This window comes from Macrosteles quadrilineatus, unplaced genomic scaffold (assembly GCF_028750875.1).
Source record: "Macrosteles quadrilineatus isolate MER2022 unplaced genomic scaffold, UCM_ALF_1.0 Scaffold_4__1_contigs__length_99947679, whole genome shotgun sequence".
NCBI classification, from domain to species: Eukaryota; Metazoa; Arthropoda; class Insecta; order Hemiptera; family Cicadellidae; genus Macrosteles; species Macrosteles quadrilineatus.
The window spans coordinates 49,435,122-49,458,602 of NW_026542597.1; the positions used below are offsets into that span (position 1 = coordinate 49,435,122).

Here is a 23,481-nt window from a genome sequence, read left to right on the forward strand (position 1 = left end):
TGTTTCTGGCCCCCAGACACGGTAACTCCTCTCTCCCCCAGAATGGTACTGTAGCCATCAGGGAACTGTCGGATAAAACTGTCAGCATTGGCCAGCCCAGCAGCCTCGTACACCTGTGACAAAGATTAATTAAATTAGTAATACCAAACTAGTGACAGGTAATACAAACAAAGTAACATAGAATCAAACCAGCTACCTTCTAATTACAAGGCGAGTAAAGCAGTACTATAATCACTCAACCACCAAGCTGACATAAAAACTTTTACTCATACCAGTACTCATAACGTTTTTAATGTGTTACATTTTAACAAGTTACCTTTAAGCATGTTACATTTTAAAAGGTTACAATTTTACATGTTACATTTTTACATGTTACATTTTAATATGTTACATTTTAACAAGTTACATTTAAGCATGTTACATTTTAAAATGTTACATTTTAACACGTTACATTTTAACATGTTACATTTTAACTTCTTATATTTCCACATGTTACATTTTTACATGTTACATTTTAACATGTTTTACGATCAAGTCATTCCCTTGCAACTGACTAGGTAGCCTCGTCTAGTATGAGGATGGATGGGATTTTGACAGGTAATACAAACAAAGTTATCCGTTGAAAGTTGACTAGATTTTTCAGCGTACGTGGTATGGAAATGGTTAGGGCAACTTTAACCTATTTTCCACCAATTTTAATTTGTTATAACATATGTACACTTTTAGATTACATGTAACTCAACTAATTTCAGCAATAAAAAGTTTGGGAATTGATATGTAACATAATTTTATTATCCGTCGAAAGTTTTCTCGTTTTTCCAGAGTGAGCGGTATATAAATGATTAGGGTAACTTTAACCTATTTTCCACCACTTTTATTTTGTTATAACATATGTACACTTTTAGGTTACATGTACCTCAACTAATTTCAGCAATAAAAAGTTTGGGAATTGATAAGGAAGATTATTTTATTACCCGTCGAAAGTTGAGTGAGTTCTACAGATTGAATGGTAAGTAAATGGTTAGGGGAACTTTAACCTATTTTCCACCACTTTTATTTTGTTATAACACATGTACACTTTTAGGTTACATGTACCTAAACTAATTTCAGCAATAAAAAGTTTGGGTATTGATAAGGAACATAATTTCATAACCCGTCGAAAGTTGACTGGATTTTTCAGAGTACGCGGTATGGAAATGGTTAGGAGAACTTTAACCTATTTTCCACCACTTTTATTGTCTTATCACATATGTCCACCTTAAGGTTACATGTAATTTAACTAATTTCAGCAATAAAAAGTTTGGGAATTGTTAAGGAACATAATTGTATAACCCGTCGAAGGCTGACTGGATTTTTCAGCATAAGCGGTATGGAAGAGATTAGGGGAACTTTGACCTATTTTCCACCACTTTTTATTTTGTTATAACATATGTACACTTTTAGGTTATAATTTACATATTTACAATTAAAGCTTACATATAGACCTACCTCTATATATATGTATATAATTAATGTATATAATTAATATAATTATAATATAGTGTATATTGAGATTTTGAAATAAAAAATTTATTTATACTGAGTTTTTATAGTTACTTTTATATTTCAAACAGTAGCTTTAGATAGAAACGAGTTTATACATTATTTAGGTAATATATGTATATTGCGATAAAAGTAAATAACTATATAATTTTCCACTAGTATACTTTGTCGTAATACATATATTATTTAAGTATATTCACTACTTAATAAATAAGTATAGCGAATTAGTTTTGGTTTGGAAATCTGTAAATTATCCGTAGTAGGTAGTTGCATATGCGAGGTCTCTTTTTTGAACATCGACTGTACTACTCTAAGCTAGGCGGTATCTGATTGGTCGAGAGGGAGAAGAGGGGAAGTCGTTGTGGGAGGGGAAAAAATGTAGGGTCGACAGCTGGCGATAGCTGTCTTCACGGTCGTCCTACGCCAGGGTAATGCAAAGCCTAGCCAAGGCCTAAGTTATTTAAATGTTAGTTAGTTAGCCTAGCCTACACATTTAATTGGCTTAAGGACCATATTTAGTCTACGACATAGACTTTTTTCCAAACAGATAATGGTTTACAGGCTATAGGTTTAAATGTGTCAACCTAAAGATTAGTAGGCCTTTATACAACTCACCCAAGGGTTTCTAATACAAAAGTTACACCGCTTGGTAACTTATTTTTAAGTGCCTTTTACCACACAGCCTAGACAGTTATATAATTATAAGATTTGTCCTTTTGCAATGTTTATGGGAAATGTCGGTACTGTAGTCCTAACTGTGTGACCCTACAGGGGTACAACAGTTTCTTAACTGGGCTACGCTAATATCGATTGGAACTATCGAATTGAAATCTTGATTAATAATCGATATCTTAAAATATAATGTCTATTATAAAATTAATCTGTCATAACCTAACCTAACTTGTTGATGGTGAAAAAATCGCAGTTTACTAATCGAATCGATAGTTTCAATCGTTATTAGTGTAGCCCAGTTAAGAAACTGTATCCTTGTTTTATTTGGACAACACTTGGAACAAAACACAACAAACACTTTTAAAGACTAGGCCTACATTATAAAAACTAACTTTAACTTACAAGGGTGCACGGGGATGGCACGGTAGAACGCATAACAATAAACACTCTTTTATACACTTAAATCTTAAATCCGACTTCAAAACATATACGATACTTCGATAAAACCTCAAATTATTTTAAAAAAAAAAAACACAGCTTAAAGACTTTGAAAACTACAATCGCTGGGGCACGGCAGGGGCAGAGAGATGATGACAGAACGACAGAACGAGAACAGTAAACAACTCTTTTGCTTCAATTGTGTGAGAGTCGTTCATTTGAGATCAGCTCAATTTTACGGTTTGCGCATGCGCAGTAGGCTAGTCCAATTCCTGCCCCGAAACGCTCGCGATTTAACCTCTTCTTACTCTCTAAAATCTGGCAGCTAATCTCAATCTGCCATATTTCGAGACACTGAGGTAAACTGTCAACTCCGTTCTTGAGAGATTGAGATTGAGGTTATGTCTTGCTTAATCTTAGTGATTGCAAAGTACCTTAACTTAAGTAATTAACTAAAGTAAACTAAATAAAGTAATAAACTTAAGTATAAAAAATAAAATTTACTATGGATGTTTGTTTTAGGGTGTAGCTAATTAAAAGTTTAGGCATAGGCTGCACTTTACTTTAGGTCCTACACTCATCCTAAATACATTATTATTTGCTTTCTTCGTCTCTATTTCGGAACACATCACCTTATTTTAGTTTCCTTCATCTGGTTGTTTTATAATATTTTTAATTGTTTTTTATTTAGGTTAAAGCGGCTATTTGCCATTGCACTGAAAGCATATCGTAACTTAAATTAATTTGATCCCTTTATTAGGCGAATGGTATTCAAACAAACTATGATATTGTTTCTCTCTACCACAATCCTTAATAAATCATAGGTCTAATAACAATTAATTATCTTATAATAAGTTCAATTAGTATGCCTAGTCTATTTCAAACATTCCAACAAGAATAAAACCCTTGATTAAATAGTCTAGTATTGACACAGTAAATAAAATTAAAATGCGATTATTCTACAGAAAACAATCGCATAATTGGGTGCTAATACATTGACAACAAATACATAACCTCTAAATCGCAATTAGTAAATTAAAGCAATAACAAAACAATATGGCGTCGTCTCAAAAAGAGTAATTTTTTGCCGAAAGAGAGGAAGAAGAAAGTGCAGTCAACCTCCACTCAACAGCTCGATAGGTGTTGAGTAGTTTTGGTTGTATAAGTCCACCGTCAACCGTTTCAAAAATACGAAACGATTGGAAATAGAATGACTCGACACTCAACTCAACAGTCAACCATTTCAAAAATAGGGCCCCAGTGGTCAGTTCAGCATCGTGTTTTTGCATATGACACATTTATTAAAAATGGCGAATCCGTTATCAAAACACAGCGTATCTTCCGACGCCACTTTAATATTGCGCGAAATGACACGGTTTCAAGCCGGAATACATTGCTAAGATGGGTGCACAAGTTCAGAACAACAGGAACAGTATCAAAGAAAAGCCATCCGGTCCAGCAAGAACAGTGAGAACACCAGACAACATCGCCACAGTGAGAACTGCTTTGATGAGGAGCCCGGGTCGCTCTGCACGAAGACACGCACAGAGCTACGCATGAAGCGCGATTCTGTCAGAATAATTTTAAAATCACATTTGAAATTTCATCCCTACAAAATACAGGTGGTACAGCAACTGAAAGAGAGGGACTATGGACAAAGAGAAGATTTCGCAGTACGTATGCAGGTGTTGTTTACTGATAATCCTGATGTAATGATGTTAATAAGCGACGAAGCTCATTTAAACGGTTCAGTGAACAAACAAAACTTACGATATTGGGCTCCTGAAAATCCATGTAACTTTCATGAAAAACCACTCCACTCTCCAAAAGTAACGGATTGGTGTGCTGTAGGCCACTTTGGAATAATTGGTCCGTATTTTTTTGAGGAAAATGGAGTCACAGTGACAGTGAATTCTGCACGCTATGTTCACATTTTGGAAACATCTCAAGCCACAACTTCGGAGGCGAGGAATAAACGTGAAAAATGTTTACTTCCAACAAGATAACATGACACCAAGATATGTGCTGTGTTTACACCACAGCGCGAGCGCATACTGCCGCTGCATCGATGCGAGTTGTGAAGAAGATGTTCCCTGGCAAGTTGATTTCACGTTTTGGTGACGTGCCGTGGCCGCCAAGGTCACCAGATTTGTCGTCCTGTGACTATTTCTTATGGGGGTATTTGAAAGCTCGGTGTCTATGTTCACAAACCACGAACATTATTGCAGCTAAAAAATGCAATCGCCGAAGAGGTGAATTTGATTGGACAAGACATGTTGATGAGAGTGTGTAATGATTTTCTACAGAGGTTGGAAACCTGTATCCAGGTTAACGGCCATCACATGCATGATATCATCTTTAAGAAATAAACCCAAACTAGGATAAAAGGTTCTATAAAACATATGTTTTTTGAAATGGTATGTTTTCACCAATATATATTCAACAATTAAATCATTTTACTATATAAAATAAGGTTTTACTATTCATTTAAAAAAACGTCTGGTTCCCAGCAGTCACCCTGTACTAAGCTATTAATATTTTACTAAAAAACATACTTTATTAGTTTCCTTGTAGCAGCAAACCTAGCTATTCGTTAAACCTAATGTTATTTAAATAGATTTGATTCTAAATCAATTTCAGACAAATGGAAATTTGCCTAGTCGGCAGGTTTGCGGCGGTGGGGGTATTTAGTCTCTAGAGAAGGGAGTAAAAATCATTCTGTTGTAAACAGTTGTAAATTTCAATTGTGGCAATCGTATCGATCGAAATTATTTATCGATTGATTTGTTAAGGACGGTTTTAGCCACTGAGCTAAAATTATAACTGGAGGTAGCACTGCCATATGGCAGAAGTCTGTCGAAAGCGTGATCGTTGATTTTGTTAGGTTGGTATAGCAGCGAGTTTTCTTATCATAGCAATAACATGGCTTCTAAAACTAGGTTGGTATAGCAGTGAGTTTTTTTTTTTATCCAATAACATGGCTTCTTTATAACTCACACCTCACGCAAACATGGTGGCTGGCGACACGCATCTTTGACATTCAGTGCTACCTCCAGTTAGAATTATAGCTCAGTCGCTCAGTGGTTTTAGCCTAATGTCGTAGAGCGCTTGACACATCGAGGGTAGGCCTATGTATACTCTTAGCATAATTGCAAGCAACCTGGAAGACGTTTTGAGAGTTTATCTTTACATATAAACGTTGTTTCGTTTTCTAGCTAAGTTTGTTAATAATGATGCAATGTGACGAAAAAGATAGTTCACCACACGGACAAAATGTGTTTTTTTAACCCTAACTCATTTTCCGACCATGGCATTATTCTGATAGATCAATTAATTACGAGCCCATGAGCTCGTTTATTTCGGTCAGTTTTTGTTATTGTACATGTATAATCAATGGTTTAGTGGTATCTGTCTCCTCGACCCTCACTGAGCTAAGCTAAGGTCGACTCTCGATCTCAGAACAGAACAGAGCTATCTCGTCACGGCCGGGTCTGACTTAGGGGAGGTACGAATGAGGCATTTAGTTCAAAATTCCTCCGCGAACAGCGCTGTAGTAGAGAGCACTTTGTCAATGAAGGTTTACTATTCGCAAAAATAGTTCTGTTCATAAAATAAAATTATAAATGCCTCAAATTCAATTTTATAATTTTTTAATTATAAAATTAAACTATCATAACCTAACCGAACTAACCAAACTTGCTGATAATTAAATAATATAAAAAAGATTAGTAATAGAAAAAATAATTTTATGTTTATTAAATAAAACTAGAAATTGCTCAATTAAAATTGTATAATGACTTAATAATCAAATTAAACTGTCATAACCGAACCAAACCAACCAAACTTGCTGATAATGAAAAAATCTGAGACAAAGAGTTAATGCAACCAGCGAGATTCGAACCCGGGACCTATAGTACGCCAGCCCGGCACGCTAACCACTAGACCACCGAAGCCGTTGTTCACAAACCGTATTGTTATGGTAATAGCGTTCCCTCAGCTAATAAGAAGCCCACAGCTGTCATCGTAGCCTCTTCCGTACCTCCCCTGAGTAAATACCCGTCACGGCCACCAAGATCATCATGTCGTGAAACGTGAAAAAAGTTATAATCCATACTACAAATACAATTATTTAACATAGCCTTAGCCTAACCTAAAAATATTTTTTTTAAATACAATTTATTTGAATTGAATTGTTTCTTTTGTTTTGTGGTTTCAGGTGTCAGTTCCCATCATTAGTCAGTTTTTGAACGTTGTGTTTCATAACAAAAGCTTTCAAGAAAGTATTACGTTCTTCATAATAAAAACGATGGGTAAGAATAAGTTATTGTAGGATTAACATTTTTAATTGAGGGTCTGGCTAATTAGGCATAGTTCGTTTATATATATAGTTTTACGAAGGTGATGGGTGTGTGTAAAGCTGTGTTAAGTCTGAATATTCCTTTTAACATAGGCCTAGGCTATGTGAAGACAGCCTAGGCCTAGACATAGGGCCTATGTTTATTTTGTTTTGTGCTTCTCAATCTATACTGGTGAAACCGGTGCCGTGTTTGCCACCATGTTGTTGCAATTTTTTACCCTAAATTACCTTAAATCTACATTGAGTAAACACCCTAAATTGTTAATATTCTGCGTCTAATCACAGAAAACTACTAACTTACTATTACCCAGAATGCTAACCGAGTGTTAAACAGTGTAGCCTAAAGTAGGCTATTTGGAGAGAGCTTTGCCTGTCAATTCGTAGGCAGGGCCACCGCTAATATAGGCCTAACTTACAACTCACATAAGATGGGTAGGCCTAACTTAGGGCCTAATTATACTAAACTTAAGTAGCCTAGGGTCATTCCATGCCAAATCAACCAATGGTCTGGACCTTGACTTCTTAGATTTGCTTGATTTTTTGTATGCAGGTTCTACTAACCAAGACTAGTAAAAATATAAATTTTTAGATTTTTCTGACTTTTGGCTTTTGAGTTGCGAAGCTTTAAAATCCGAAAATAAATGTTTTCGAGCCACGTTTTGAAATCGTTAATATTGTATAACTAAAAAACTATTCCACTTAGAGAGTTCAAATTTGTGGCATTCTTTTTAATTTGAAATGCCCTTTATTTTAATATGTCACATGCCTATGTTAAACAAATGTCAAACACATTTTGAAAAAAATTCAAAAACGTTTTTTGAAATTACCAAAATAGGTCCCCTTGAATTTTTTTCATAAAAAAGTATGTGATTTGTACCTTAACTGACTGCATGTAGCCTACTGAAAATTTCAGAATTCGATACAAATGGGTAGCCTAAGTTAAGTTAAAAGAAAAGCTAGGTTAGCCTATTTTACAAACAAACCACCAAAAGTAAGTTAGTTACACTGCTATTATGCCTTTCCAATGAAAAATTATATTTAGGCCTTATAGGCTTATACCACCATTGTACAAGCTGAGGAAAACAGAAAATCTTGGTCCAGTTTTGTGAAGCCAATTTGCTGTAATTAAGTTACTTAGGCCTAACTTATATGTCTATGGTTTCCGTGTGTGTTTCAGACCCCAACAGCAATATGCCGTGTTGGTACTTTGAGAAGAAAGAATTAAGAAACACACCATCCATCCAAGATGGCATTGACTATGATACCGAGTGCCGATACAGGAAAGAAGGGGCCAGATTCATTATTGACACAGGAACCAAAATGGACTTAGGATACAATACCATGGCTACAGGCGTTGTTTACTTCCATAGATTCTACATGTACCACTCTTTCAGAAACTTTCCTCGCTATGTAAGCTTAACATTAAATTTATAGAATAGGCTAGTGCATTGATATTTAAGTAAATCGCACAATGTTTTCATTTCTGATGAAATCTGTGTTTTAAATATTTTTTAGTTTTTAAGGTCGAACAACTCACGGAATTAATAATTTGTTGGGATCAGTCCAACAGGTTAGGACCACCTAATAATTAAATTTTACTATCACCCATGTTAATGTACAGTTTAAATACCATACCTAGGATATATTTAGGCTACTTTTGGTGGAACATCAGCCTAATTTAATACTGCCAGCTGAGCCGGCCTTAAGCAGTTGCAAAAGATGCGGCCGCACAGGGCCCCATGCTTGATGCAATGTACAACAATAATTTTAAAAAGTCCTTGAATTTTATGTAAATTATGAAAAAGAAATAGGGGGAAGCTTAAATACTAATTATGTAGGCTATAGATACTATACATTGAGACTGTTTTAGTATTGTTGGTAAGTTAAACTATGTTTTTGGTTGTAAGGGACCCGCTCAGAATGTTTGCACTGGGCCCTGTACCACCCAAGACCGGCTCTGACTGCCAGGTGCCAGGCCTATAAGTATAATGAAAAGCACTGTTTTTTTATACTTACGTTTGGCAACACTGTCCAATGATACAAACCCTATAAGAAGCGCAATGCTTATGTTAAAAATTTAGTCTGGGAATAGTTGAACTTCGGATATTTCCCGCAGCGGCCGCTAGCTAGCAAAGGCACTACTATCGCGGCCAAGTCAGCTGACTGAGTGAGAGAGAGTGAGACAAAGAATCGGCTTAGTGAGAGAGAGATAGAATAGTGCGGCTTCCGTGCAAAGCTCATTTCGGGGGCAAAATTCTAGTCTGATTATTATCTATAAGAATTTGGCTTCTTATATGGTTTATATTCATTGTACTCCCTCAATAACTCACTGGCCACCATTATTCGACCTGGAAAAAGCTCTCTTCCTTAGTTGGAAATGCTGTCAGTGACAGTGAAAAAATTATAATATTTTGTGTATATTGTGTAAAGTGCTGTGTCTCTTGTGCCAGTTTGGACTCTTTCCCAGTCAGGTAAGCCTGCTATCCTCACAAAAAATCTAAAAACCTTGGCTCTTGTGCCCTACTTTACATCCTTAATTTAACCATTATCTTTAATTTTCAGGTGACAGCATGTTGCTGTTTATTTTTAGCTGGGAAGGTTGAAGAAACACCAAAAAAGTGCAAAGATATCATTAAGACTGCCAAAAGCCTCCTAACAGAACAAAAATTTGCTACATTTGGTGAAGATCCGAGGGTAAGTTCAAATGTGTGCAAATAATCTGCACAAACTAGTCTTTTAGCAATTTTCCCATATAAGCTATTACCGTAGGTCTCATGGTAAGACCTGGACCCGAGACCGATTTACTTTTTTATAGTGAGGTCCTCAGGCCAAAACCACAACTAGTTCAAATTCATATACCGTCTACAGTAGGCTATATATTTATGTGTACGTTAGCACAATAACTCAAGCAAAAATGATCCGATTTTGATGAAATTTAGTATAGGCCTAAACATGTAAACCTGCATTTATTCGAACGAGTTTGCGAACCAACATTATCGATCTGACTATGGGTACCATCTGGGGTTTATGGGCCATAAATGGGTTCTCCTTATCTATATATCTAATTCCGTAAGCCCAAAATTTTACAATGAAATTGTGAGCGAACGGGAGGCCGTAGAAAGCTGGGAAAGGTCTCATTTTAAAGGTCTCGGCATGAAATTTTGGGGAAAATTATTCATTTTTCTTAATTTTTTACAAAAAGGTCGTTACGGAGTAAAATAGTTCACATTTAAATAGCATGGGAATTTAGGTCATGTCTGCTTTGTTTACTTTAAAACATGTGGTTTAACTTTATTTAAAACATATGGTAATGTATACTATTAAAAAGCTGATATAGACTTTTTCCCAATTTTAAGGGTCTGGATTAGTTAATGGAGTACGACTGGTTGTGTTCGGTATGTCTGAAAAAAATGTAAAGTTAAAAGTAATTACTGGAGTAGGCAAAGGGAACATATTTTTTATGCCAAAAATAAAACTACTATCTACAGATCCTAATATTACGTTTAAGTTTACAAGGATTCAATATCCATCAAAATTAGCTTTCACTATTACTTATTATTAAAGGGCAAGGTCAAACCTTCACAAAAGTTGGCATTTATTTGAAAAAAAGGAAAAACCGTGTTTACCCATGGTCAACTTTATGTTGCTTTTAGCCAGGTAAAGCGGCCAGATGACGTTAAAATAGTACTAGAACGAAATAAAGACCAAGGAATCAACCAAAATGGATACAATACAACAAATGCTGTTTCCAGAGAGATTTTGTTATAGAATTGGCATTTTACAATTTGGAGGATGACATTATATCTGTGTTTTATCTAAATGAATTTGTCTATATTCAAAGAAATTTATATATATTTAATTAATAGTCATGAAGATTATTGTAAATGTTCCTTAGTTGTATTATGATTACAAAGTTTATATTATAAACACACGCATGATCAGTCTTTTGGAATTTTTATTTTAAACAGAGCAGACATCAAAAAGCATTATGCATGTATGTAATAACTATTTAACACATTACAATATACAAAAATGTTAAACGATAATTCAAGGTAGGATACGGTAACCCATTAGACTAATAATTTGTACAAAATAATTACTAGAATATTTATATACATATAAAGGGGCTATTGCCCCTACAAGCCGCTAGTTTTTTACTCTAAAAACATAAAATTTTCAATTTCTTTCCAAACCATTTTGTAGAGCACAAGGAACAAATAATTTAGTATAATAAAGCATTGTTGTACACCTGACGGTTACGGAGAAAATACCTAAAAACTGTAAATTTAAAATTCCCATGTTATTCTTATGGAGAATAAGTAAACTGTTGTAGTTTGCTTGTTTATAGGTTAAACAAATTTTGATCAAATTTGGAAAATTTATTTCATCCTATGCTATTAATGTTTGGTCAAAAACACCTTATTGCCTACCCTTTAGCAGCAAACCTAAGTACGGTAGGCTCCTTAAACTAATGTTATTTAAATAGGGAATAAATATGACATTTTTAAGGAGATAAGTTATTTTAGGAAAACCCCAATCAGGCAAATGGGAATTCGCTTAGTCTTGAGGTTTGCTGCGGCGGGGGTATTTATTATTGTTAGTTTGCTTACACTTTTAAACACAAAGTACAAGTGATTTTTTGCCAAAATTAGTTACGCCACTATTTGTTTGACCACATTCTTCTTTTTGTTGTGGATTTTACTCTTTTATCAGGTCATGTTGATAATAAGGGTCTAATCCGTGTCCAATAAGAAATAGAAAGTAACTTCTTGCTTTGTCACCTCGTTCTGGTAGATATAATATTTGTGATATCAAATAAACGTCACTAGACAACAAAACTTAAACTTAGAGCGGTCCATAGGCCTATTCATTTTGGAACCCAAGCAATCCACAGTCAACTCATTTTTTATAATTGACTAGAAGGATCCTTCACAGTTATTTATTACAGTACAAACAATACTAAATGGCATAAGTTTGTCACTTCTACTTACCTATATGTTCTGTTTAGTTTTTCAATACAAATAATTATTTACAGGAAGAAGTAATGACTCTAGAAAGGATTCTACTTCAGACAATCAAATTTGATCTTCAAGTTGAACATCCTTACAGCTTTCTTCTTAAGTACGCTAAAAGTTTGAAAGGTAATCTAAACTTCTGTTTTTAATTTTTACCTAAAATGTTTTTAAGGTGTATAAAAACATAGTTTCTATAATAAATTTCAAATTATGCAAACCTTATATTGTATGTCTTATAAAGTTTGTCAAGTTGAATGTAGAATTTTTATTCCCAAGCGTTGCAAGTATGTTTAATAAGTTGGTTTGAAGGAAAATAATGCTCAAATATGTTCAGAAATTACTTATCTCATGTGTAGAAACAAGACCACATCGGTAGCTAAAGAAGGTTTAAATTAACTTGTTGCTGTCAAATTGATCCTGTGTACTTTGGATGACTGCAGCTGTTTCATGCTGTGAATTGAGCGCATCATCAGATCAGAATGTCAGCTGGTATTTACAAATTACTCATAGTGAAGCTTGTCAGAAGTTTTAAATAGGTAACAGGAAACAAGACACTAAACATAACATTTTGACAGTAATCAAATAATTTATACCTTCTTTCTTTAGTTAATTGAAACAATCCAGAGGCCAATCCATCATCAAACTAGTAGCTTCAAGACAAGTTTTTGGGAGGCGAAAGTGAAGTTATTTGAAATAGGCCATAACTATGAGATTACTTACCGTACAAGTTTTTATCTACTTAGTAAATTTGAGTGAAGATGTTTTACCGAATTTCCCATATAGGGAATAAGCTATTACCATAGTACTCATGATAAGACCTGGACCCGGGACCGATATAATTTTTTGTTTTGAGGTCCCTAGAGGCCAAAAACATCATCCGTTCAAATTCATATAGGCCTATATACAGGGTGTTTTTTTAAAAACTTGCATCTTTATTTATGTAAAAACCGCAATAGATAGAAATATGCAGTTTGCGGGAATCATCTATTGACGTAGGGGGACCAATTGTTTTGAATTCAACGTTACATTCACATTCCCCCCCTTTCCCCCCCTGCCCCCAACTTATTTTTTTTAAATAGCAAGGTACCCCTTGTGACATATCAAATAAAAGAGCATAAAAAAAGAAAATGTTTGATGAAAAAAAAATTGAAAATCGGTTCATAAATGTGTGAGATATTCCCCCCCTCACCCCCCCGGAACTTATTTTTTTTTTTTTTAATAGCAAAGTACCCCTTATGACATATCAAATGAAAGAGCATCAAAAAATAAAATTTTTGGTGAAAAAAAATTTAAAATCGGCTCATGAATTTGTGAGATAATCACCCCCCTTTTCCCCTACCCATAACTTGTTTTTTTAATAGCAAGGTACCCGCCCTTGTGACATATCAAATGCAAAATAAATTTCACCAAAATTTTTCTTTTTTTATGCTCTTTCATTTGATATGTCACAAGGGGTACTTTGCTATTAAAAAAAATTAAGTTCCGGGGGGGTAAGGGGGGGAATATCTCACAAATTTATGAACCGATTTTCAATTTTTTTTCATCAAACATTTTCTTTTTTCATGCTCTTTTATTTGATATGTCACAAGAGGTACCTTGCTATTTAAAAAAATTAAGTTGGGGGCAGGGGGGGAAAGGGGGGGAATGTGAATGTAACGTTGAATTCAAAACAATTGGCCCCCCTACGTCAATAGATGATTCCTGCAAACTGCATATTTCTATCTATTGCGGTTTTTACATAAATAAAGATGCAAGTTTTAAAAAAAACACCCTGTATATATTTATAATAAAGAAATCATATTAACTCAGTACCCTGAAATTTTACAGTACTCTTGCCATTAACAAGAGTAACATTTATATATATATATATGTGTCCGTTAGCACAATAACTTGAGCAAAAATGATCCGATTTTAATGAAATTTGGTACAAACGTGTAAACCATCGTTTATTCAAACGAGTTCGCGAACCAGCATAATCGGACCATGGGAGCGGGGGTTTATGGGGGGTTTCATGGGGTAAAAATGGGGTTTTTCCCATTTTTGACCCTAAAAACAAAACATTTTGCAATTTTGTTTAAACCATTTTGTAGAGCTTAAAAAAAGAAATAATTTAGTATATTGAAGCGCTGTTGTTTGCCTAACGGACACAGAGGAAATTCAAAAATAGTTTAATTTAAAATTCCCATGTTATTCTTATGGAGAAAATGAAAACTGTTGTAGTTTACCGGTACTTGTTTATGGATATGTGTTGATAAAATTTGGCAAATTTATTTATTTCATCCTATACTATTGACGTATGGTCAAAAAACACTTTTTACTTTCCCTGTAGCAGCAAACCTAAGCACTCGTTAAATCTAATGTTATTTAAACTGAGAATAAATATGTCTTATTCATGGAAATATTTGAGTAATAATGTAATCAGACAAGTTGAAATTCGCTTTGTCTGCAGGTTTGCTGCGGCGGGGGTATTTTTTAATTCTCATGTGTTTGACTACTACAGTCTATACTATTATGAAATTGAGGTGGTATCTGTCTGTTTGTCCCTCTGTCTGTCTGTCTGGGCAGCTGTCATGACTAAAATACTAAACCGATACAGCCCAAACTAAGTACAAAGATGGTCCACCACATATCTAGGAATGTCATAGGCATATTCACTTCCCTGAGTTCCTCTGGGGCTACGCCCAATGTATGTCCAAAGTTTTGAGGTGAGGTTTACAAAAGTAAATATTAATAAATGGTCTCTATGGAAGCATAATAAAATTCACAATGTTTACCTTTGCGTTGATCAGAACTGCCACATGTTTTATTTCACAATTAATTTCAAACAGCTAATCCAAAACAATTAAATAAAATATTTTACTATTTAGTCTAAAACGATGTAATTGATTGTGGAAATAAAAAGTTTCTATAACCGTAGGTTATGAAAAAAATGTTATTGATATATTTTCATGTAAACAGTAGGACAATAGAAATAAAATGTTAATTTACACATTTTGAGACAATCCTTGAGTTTTTAGTCGATAGGCCTAGTTAAAATCGCGATGACTAATGTGTCTGAGTTTAATTCCAAACCCACAGAAAGCTTACAGATATCTGGGTTCAGAAACTCACAAGTCAGTGTTGTACCTAGCCTAATTTAGAACTCAGTTTTAAGAAACAGATTTCTTGCGGCCCTTAAACTTTCTGGTAATGAAGTATAACTTACAAATTAATTGTAATATGCCAAACCTAAGTAGTTTTTGTAGAGTAGCCTATTTGTTAATAATTGAAGCACTGTTAAATGTATACAGGAGACAAAGCCAAGCTGCATAAAATGGTTCAGATGGCATGGACATTCGTTAATGACAGGTAAGTTGAGTTGAATTTTTTGATTCACTTACACCCAATTTGGTTGTCTAAACAACTCTGGGTGCAGAAAATTCAATATAAACCACATTAATTTTTTTTTTTTTAATTTAAGAATACTTTTCAAAATTACCTTTATATGATTACTAATTAATTACTAATTACTTGATTACCAATCATATTTCAACAAAATATGATTAGTCTTTAATGTAAAATGAGAAATATGAAAGAAAAACAACAGTCAAATAAATATTGATGAGCAATGTCAATTTTGGTATGTAGGATAAGTGATGTTAATTTGGGCATTAATAAGTTTACAAACATCTTAAGTGCTTTTTACCACTTAAGCACAACATATCTTAGTTAACATGAGATAAAATATGTTAATAATTAATAAGCCTAGTAATTTGTTTATCTTACAAACCCAGGTGCTACTGTATCTTAAATCCCACATTGATCCACAAAAAAAGGTTGAAAGGTCACAGACCTTTGGTAAGTTAACAGGTAACTGATGGTAACAGGACCAAAGTTTTTGACCATTAACTTCCAAAAAAACTAGGGGTCTGCCGTGGTTCCCCAAATTCTAGGACGGGACGGACCAACTAACAGTGCTCGGTTCGGGGCTGAAGTAATTTTTGGGCCAAGCACGGGTAGAGTAATTTTTATTAGAGGTGTGCGAATGGCTAGAAATCATCCCTACAAAGATTGTGTGGTCGAAAATTCATGGTTTTGCCGTAATTGAAGGATACGTTCATGATTTCACCATAACCACAGTAGATGCTTTTGATTTTTCTGCGCAACCACAGGAGACAGTCCCAATTTTGTCGATATGTTGACAGATGACGACAATGTCTGGGTGACTGCAGAATTATTGATTTTGCTGTAACTGTGTGAAATGTAAATTTACAATATTTTAAACGGATTGTAGTGTAAACATAAAAAATTAAAAAAACCAATACTTTAATTTTTTATTAACTTTTTGTGTATTTTTATACATATTAAAAAGTGGCAGTCATGTCAATCATCAGTGGATATGTGTAGATAACATTTATAAATAATGTATGCCATTGTTTGTTCTGCAGCCTGTGTACAACCTTGAGTCTCCAGTGGGAGCCGGAGGTGATTGCTGTGGCGCTGATGTACTTGGCTGGTAAACTGAGCAAGTTCGAGGTGGTTGACTGGATGGGCCGGACAAGCAAGCACCTGCGATGGTGGGACATGTTTGTAGAAGATATCACTATGGATCTACTAGAAGGTATAGCAGCTAAGTACCTACCAAAACCTATTGTTTTATGTCCTATGTTTATTTTACAAGTGATGTTTAGTTTATCACACAAGTTTAAGATAATTTTTACTACCATCAGTTCTTAAGAAAAGTACTGGTACCGAGAACCAACCTTGAATTAGCATCAATTTGGCAACAACGTGCTATGCTTATTGGCTCCTTCAAAGTCACGTGGTAAATAGGCTCCTCCCTCAACTGCAGACTCTTGTGGAATGTACTGTAGTACGTTGACAGTAGCATGTCTGATTAGAGGTTCAACCCACAAAATCCTCCTATCCATTAGAGCCATTTATATCACGATCGTCTTCTGTGATCTCGGTAACGTTGTAAATTTTCAACCGCTCAATCTTCCCACAGCTTTCTGCAATTTGTAATAAACTTGAGTTTTAAGTGCTAGTAAATAATTTGATTCATTCTTTACTTTAAACATGGTTTGTATTTTGTGTTTTGAGAATAATAAAACCTTTAATGTTTCAGTATCCAACATGTTAAGTTAAGCAATTGTTTTAACTGTCTAGAACTGGTTATAAAATAGTCTTGTTTTATTATGCACGTATGTTTCAGACATCTGCCATCAAGTGCTGGACTTGTACTCTCAGAACAACCCCCAGCCCCAGGACTCGCCCCCGTTAGTGCGTCATCCCCCTCCTGCTCTAGCCAGCCCTGCACCCTCACTGGCCTTCCCCGCCCACAACTCTCCCGCAGGACCTCCTCCAGGTAATCCTACTACTGTGGACAGAACTGGAAATTCCATTATAATATTTTTGCCAGTTTAGAATAAACTCAGTCACTTACAATTGAATTGAGTCATCAACAGAGTGTTAAAAATATTATTATTATTACACTATTATTAGTATTACATTAGATTACATTTTATTTTTGTATATTATTAAGTGCCGTATTTATTTATTGGAATGATAATCATCCTATATTATGATTTTTTTGTGTAATAACTTTTTTCTCCATGCAGCTGCAAATCAAAATCTTCCTAAATTCTTTTCAATTCGAATTCATCTTTCAAAGCATCTTTCTGTAACTGACGCTTGTGCTTGGTTTTTTAATTTTTTTAAATAACAATTTCTAAAAATTGTATTTATCCCACACCAAGAGAAATAGAAGAAGTAGCTCTATCACAGCCTTTTTTGGCATATGCAAACAGAAAAAGCTGAATTATACCTTTAACCTTATCGATGATTTACAAATGATGTAATAAAGTTTTCCATACATTTGTCCAGTTAACTGTTAGCATAATTAAACTACTTGTTTTTAAAATGGAAGAGTTATCAATACAAGCAAATCAGTGTCCATGCCATACAACATAACATTTGGCCGTCTTTTTAGTTAATCTATTCCAATAATGATAGTAAAAATATCAACATAGGTCTAATATTGACAACAATGGTTTAAATCCCAATACTCTAAACTATTCAGAAACTATATAAAGTGCCTACTATATAAAATTAAGTGCTAAAGACAATTTAAATAAAAAATTGTGGTAATTTACAATACATAGGCTTCAAACTATTGATAACTAAACAACGTAAATCAAGAACAATTCATGATGGTTTGCTCAAATGTGTTAACATTTTTTAAGTATAAACTAACAAGTGGAACTCGGACAGAAAACGCAAATCTTATACAGTAAGATATATCAGTTAAATTTAATATAATTAAATTTTATATACGGTAGGTAAATAAAATTACAGTTTTGTCTACACAATACCATTTGTATTATAGATTTTGATTTTGATAAATGTTGGTAGATTTATCTCTTTCATCCTATACTATTAACATTTGATAAAACTAGGGAAACTTTTTCCCGTCACCAAAGTAGCAAACCTAAGTATCCGTTAAACACAATGCTATTTAAATAGGGAATATCATATGATTGTTAATGGGAATATATCAGATCACTGATCAGGCAAATTGGAATTTGCTTAGTCGGCAGGTTTGCTGCAGTAGAGGTATTCTAAATATTGTTGATGGAAGAATTGGATTATAAGTGAAAGTAAGTGTACTATTTGACTAAGAATTAAGTGAATGCACTGTTTTATGTCATAACTCAAACTCAACTAACTTTATTTACCTTTATACAAACATAGAATAACAAATAAACATATGATAATAATTAATAGAAATTAACAGGTGTTATGAAATAAACTGTCTCACAACATCCTCCCTTTTAAGTTTGAAAGTTCTTCAACCAGCTTGGTTTTTGCATGTTTCTCTTTGGACGGTTGTATGGTTCTGTTTGATATGTATTCGCTGACAAATTTTGTTCACTGTTTTCCTCTCTTAAATAAGGGGCAAGTTTGAGGTGGAATCGATTTCTTCTCACATTCCTCTTATCAGTTTCAACAATATATGAACGAGGGCTGTCCAGGATTTTCACAATCTTGCCATGTCTTCTAAGGTCCACAATCCAAACTGGGTCTCCTATATGAAGAGGATTGAGAGTTTGCACTTTGAGCCTTCTATCATAGTTGTGTTTGTACTTCTCACGATATCTTTCTTCTCTCCCTTTAAGATCCTTTAGATCTGGATTTCCACAAAGCAAATGTCCTGTCTGAGGCAATGTGCTCCGTAATCGCCTGTTCATAAGAAGCTGAGAGGGACTGAACCCATTCCAGAGGGGTGTCGTTCGATAGGCTAGAAGCGCTAAATAAGGGTCTTCCACATTTTTCTTTAGAATCATTTTGGCGATTTTCACTGCCGCTTCAGCCTCTCCATTGCTTTGGGAAAATTTTGGGCTACTTGTTACATGCTTGAAGCCATAAACTTTGGAAAATGTCTTGAAATCTGAATTTTCAAGGACTTGAAATTGAGACCCACAGTCAGACCTAATTTCTTCTGGAATGCCGTGTCGACAGAAAAAGGCTTTGCATCTCATTATTACTTCTCGTGATGTTAATGACTCTAATTCAGCTATCTCAAAATATCTGGAGTAATAATCTGTCACAGTCAAAAACCAAACGCCTTCAAGTTTGAACAAATCCATCGCAAGTGTTTTCCATGGCCTGTCAGGGAATTGTGTGGGAAGCAATGGTTCATGACTGTTCCTTGAATGTTTAATACAAGTAGGGCATGATTTCACCATACTTTCAATGGCTGAAGAAATTCCTGGCCACCAGACTGACTCTTTTGCACGTAAACGACACTTGGTGATTCCAAAGTGACCTTCATGTACTCTTTGAAGTGCCCAAGACTGCAGAGCTGGCGGAATTACAAGTCTTGAACCTCGTAGTATCATCTCATTATCAACACTTAGCTCATCCTTAACCGAATTGTACGGTTTTAGGTCATCTCGCAATGATGTCTTAGAAGGCCAACCTTGGATGATTATTTTTTTCAGTTCACGTAAAGTCGGATCTTTATTTTGTTCCTCCAATACTTTAGCAACTATGCAGTCGTTTATATCGATGGATGACAAAACCATTTGAACAAACGCTTGAGTTTCTTCTTCTAACTCACGGTCATCAGTACCTGAAAATGGGAGAGGTGCTCTTGAAAGAGCATCAGGAACTAGAAGCTGCTTTCCAGGAATATAAGTAATTGAAAAATCATATCTCATGAGACGCAATCGAATTCTTTGAATTCTTGGAGACAATTCATCAAGATGTTTGGACTTCAAAATTTGAAGCAGTGGTTTGTGATCTGTTTGTATTGTTATTCTCTTGCCAATAATAAATTCTTGAAACTTTTCACATGCCCAAGCAACAGCTGTAGCCTCCCTCTCGATGTTTGCATAGTTTTTTTTCAGAAGGAAGAAGGCTTCGGGATGCAAATGATACTGGTCGTATAGAACCATCATTTTGAACTTGAGAAAGAGTTGATCCTAGTCCTTGAAGCGAGGCATCACATGAGATAATTGTTTCCCGATTTACATCGTAAATAGCTAGGCAAGGAGAGTTGGTCAAAATGAGTTTTATTTCATCAAATGCCTTCGCCTGCTCTGGACCCCATATCCATGGAACGTTAGCTTGAAGTAGTGAATTCATTGGGGCCAAAATCTTAGCTTTGTCAGGAATAAACTTACCAAGAAAGTTTACCATCCCATTGAACCTTTGAAGTTCTTTTACGTTTTTTGGGCAGTCCATTTTGAGAATGGCGGAAACCTTTTCCTTATCAACAGAAATTCCATCGGATGAGAGGAAATGCCCGAGGAATTTAATACTTGACTTCCCAAACTCAGTTTTGTCTTTGTTAAGTGTCATTCCTACATTTTTAAGCTTTTCAAGTACTTGCCGAACAACTGTATCATGTTCTTCTTTCGTTTTGCCCCAAATCAGAATATCGTCCATATGGACTGCGACATTTGACTGGTTGTCTAAGATTTTGTTCATGCATTTCTGAAAATGTTCAGGTGCTGATGTGATTCCAAATGGAAGTTTGAGAAATTTAAAACGTCCAAAAGGGGTAAGGAAAGTAGTTAGATCCTGGGAATTTACATTTAAGGGGACTTGCCAAAAACCACTGTTTGCATCAAGTTTTGAAAACCATTTTGCTCCTGAAATTGAGCTGAGAGACGTTTCAATTTTGGGAATCGGATGATAAGACCGCTGGATGGATTCATTCAACTTTGTTAAGTCAACACATATACGGACATCTCCATTAGATTTAGGCACTACTACCATTGCTGAGCACCATTCAGTAGCATGCTCAACTGGTGTGATTACATTATTTTGGACCATACTTTCTAGTTCTTTTTTCACTTGACACATTAGGGGTAAAGGTACTGTCCTAGGAGTGGTTATTGCATATGGCTTTGCGCCATCCTTAAGTGCTATTGTGTAGGGATCAGGAATGACGCCCAGACCACTAAACATTTCATGGTATTTGGTAAAAAAGTCACTGTCTACCTCTGCAACTGAATTAACAAAAGTTAAAATTTTCAAGTCCTGTATTGCTGGACGACCAAGCAAGGGTGTTATGAGTCCCTTCACTACGTATACCATGTGATTTATTTTAACATCTCTGTATTGGATATTAGCTCTAACACAACCTACAGTTTCTAATTTTGTTCTACCAACCCCAAACAACTCAACTAGAGTCGGCTGGATCCTACTTGGATCAACTATGCCAGGGGGAATTACTGTTACATCTGCCCCTGAATCAATTTTAAATGTTTGTGGCTTTCCCTCAAATAGTAATTCTAGTTTCCAGGGCTTACATTTTGACCCATCCCCAAGTGTACCTATGAATACTTTATTATTTGAAGGTCCAAGTTCACTTACTTCATTTTCATCAGTTACTTCCTGTGCTTCTTTAGATCTGCAGACCTTCGAAAAGTGACCAATCTTTTTGCATAAGTTACATGTTGCGCTTTTTGCTGGACACGTGCTTCTTGGATGAGACGGTTTATAACCACACCAGATACATTGCGCTGGGTATTCTTGTTTCTTTTGACGAAACCTATATCCTTGATTTTGGTTTGAACTCGATGACGAAGTTGCTTCAATTTGAACTCTTTTCTCATCACATAAATCTGCCTTCTCTTTCTTTACGTTATCTGCATGTCTTATTACTGTAATGGCCTTGTCTAAATTCATCTCGGGATCTAGCAACAAGCGATCACTAAGTTTCTCATCATTTAAACCCAGTATTAGTACCATCAACACCATTTCATCATTAAGTGAACCCCAGTCACAGGTTCTAGCCAAGGAATGGAGACTAACTATAAACTCTTCAACTGTTTCATTAATTTTTTGTTGTCTCTTCAAAAACTTTGCTCTTTCAAAAATTAAGTTCCTCCGTGGAATAAAATGTTTGTCAAATAAATCTAAGACTTCTTCAAATGTTAGCGTTGATTCGGTTGCTAAATTAAAAGATGCAAAAATCTCATCAGCTTTCTCACCTAATGTGTATATAAGAGTGTTGATTTGTTTGTTCTCAGACTCTTCAGATAGCCCAGATGCTGACCGATATCTTTGAAATCGTGTTTTCCATCTTGGCCAATCTGCTGGTACAAAGGAGAAACTAGCTGGAGGTTGAATTACTGAATGAGTGTTTGATACAATGATTGACTTCTTAGTTGAATTGTTGTATTCATTTTCTCTGCTTCTTTCATTTTCATTATCTTCATAGTCAGATTGTTTCCTTCTTGGATTTCTCTTCTGAGGCATAGCTCTAAACCGCTGCCACCATGTACTATTTGACTAAGAATTAAGTGAATGCACTGTTTTATGTCATAACTCAAACTCAACTAACTTTATTTACCTTTATACAAACATAGAATAACAAATAAACATATGATAATAATTAATAGAAATTAACAGGTGTTATGAAATAAACTGTCTCACAACAGTAAGATTGTAAAATAATGCTTAATTATATCTTTCTTACAGTGTTGTCTGCAAAACCAATCAAGAGTGAGGGGAAGTTGAACAGCAATGGTGAGAAGATCCCCACAGTGACTGGCGGGGTGGTTTCTGCCTCGGACAGCAAGTCTGCGGGTGAACTGTACGGGTACCCTGGGTACACGCAGCCTCCACCCGCCTTCAGTACCCGTCCTCCACCCGCACAGTTCCCCGCTACCTACCCTGCCAGTAATCCACCTCCCCACACTTACCCTGCAGGCTACTACCCTCCAACCAACCACTCTCAACCGAGACCCCCCTACTAAGTCATTTGTGCATGTTGTATATAGGTGTGTATTTTTATGTATTTTTTATGAAAGTAAATCGTGAAAGATCAATAATTGTGTTTTTCCTTTGATGAATTCCCTATTCATTAGACTGTAGTAGTTTAAAAACAAATATCTTAAGTTCATTTTATCTGCTTGTGTTAAGAGCTTATTATTTCAAACATTTAACTTATTTTGAAATGTT

At 35.1% G+C, this 23,481-nt stretch overlaps 1 protein-coding gene across 1 annotated transcript; it reads left to right on the forward strand.

Annotated features, from left to right (window-relative positions):
* The first annotated feature begins 6,779 nt into the window (after positions 1-6,779).
* On the forward strand, positions 6,780-23,345 carry LOC128993452 (cyclin-K-like). The gene is made up of 8 exons (XM_054417356.1): positions 6,780-6,962; positions 8,187-8,419; positions 9,572-9,703; positions 12,045-12,150; positions 15,315-15,372; positions 16,452-16,624; positions 17,219-17,371; positions 22,999-23,345. Exons 1-8 carry the CDS (start codon positions 6,959-6,961, stop codon positions 23,274-23,276), a joined length of 1,137 nt encoding a protein of 378 aa, XP_054273331.1. The 5' UTR covers positions 6,780-6,958; the 3' UTR covers positions 23,277-23,345.
* The last annotated feature ends 136 nt before the right edge of the window (positions 23,346-23,481 follow it).

Coding starts and splice junctions, on each gene's coding strand:
- LOC128993452 (XM_054417356.1), top strand. Junction 16,625..17,218: donor CACTATGGATCTACTAGAAG/GTATAGCAGCTA, acceptor CGTATGTTTCAG/ACATCTGCCATCAAGTGCTG. Junction 17,372..22,998: donor TCCCGCAGGACCTCCTCCAG/GTAATCCTACTA, acceptor TCTTTCTTACAG/TGTTGTCTGCAAAACCAATC.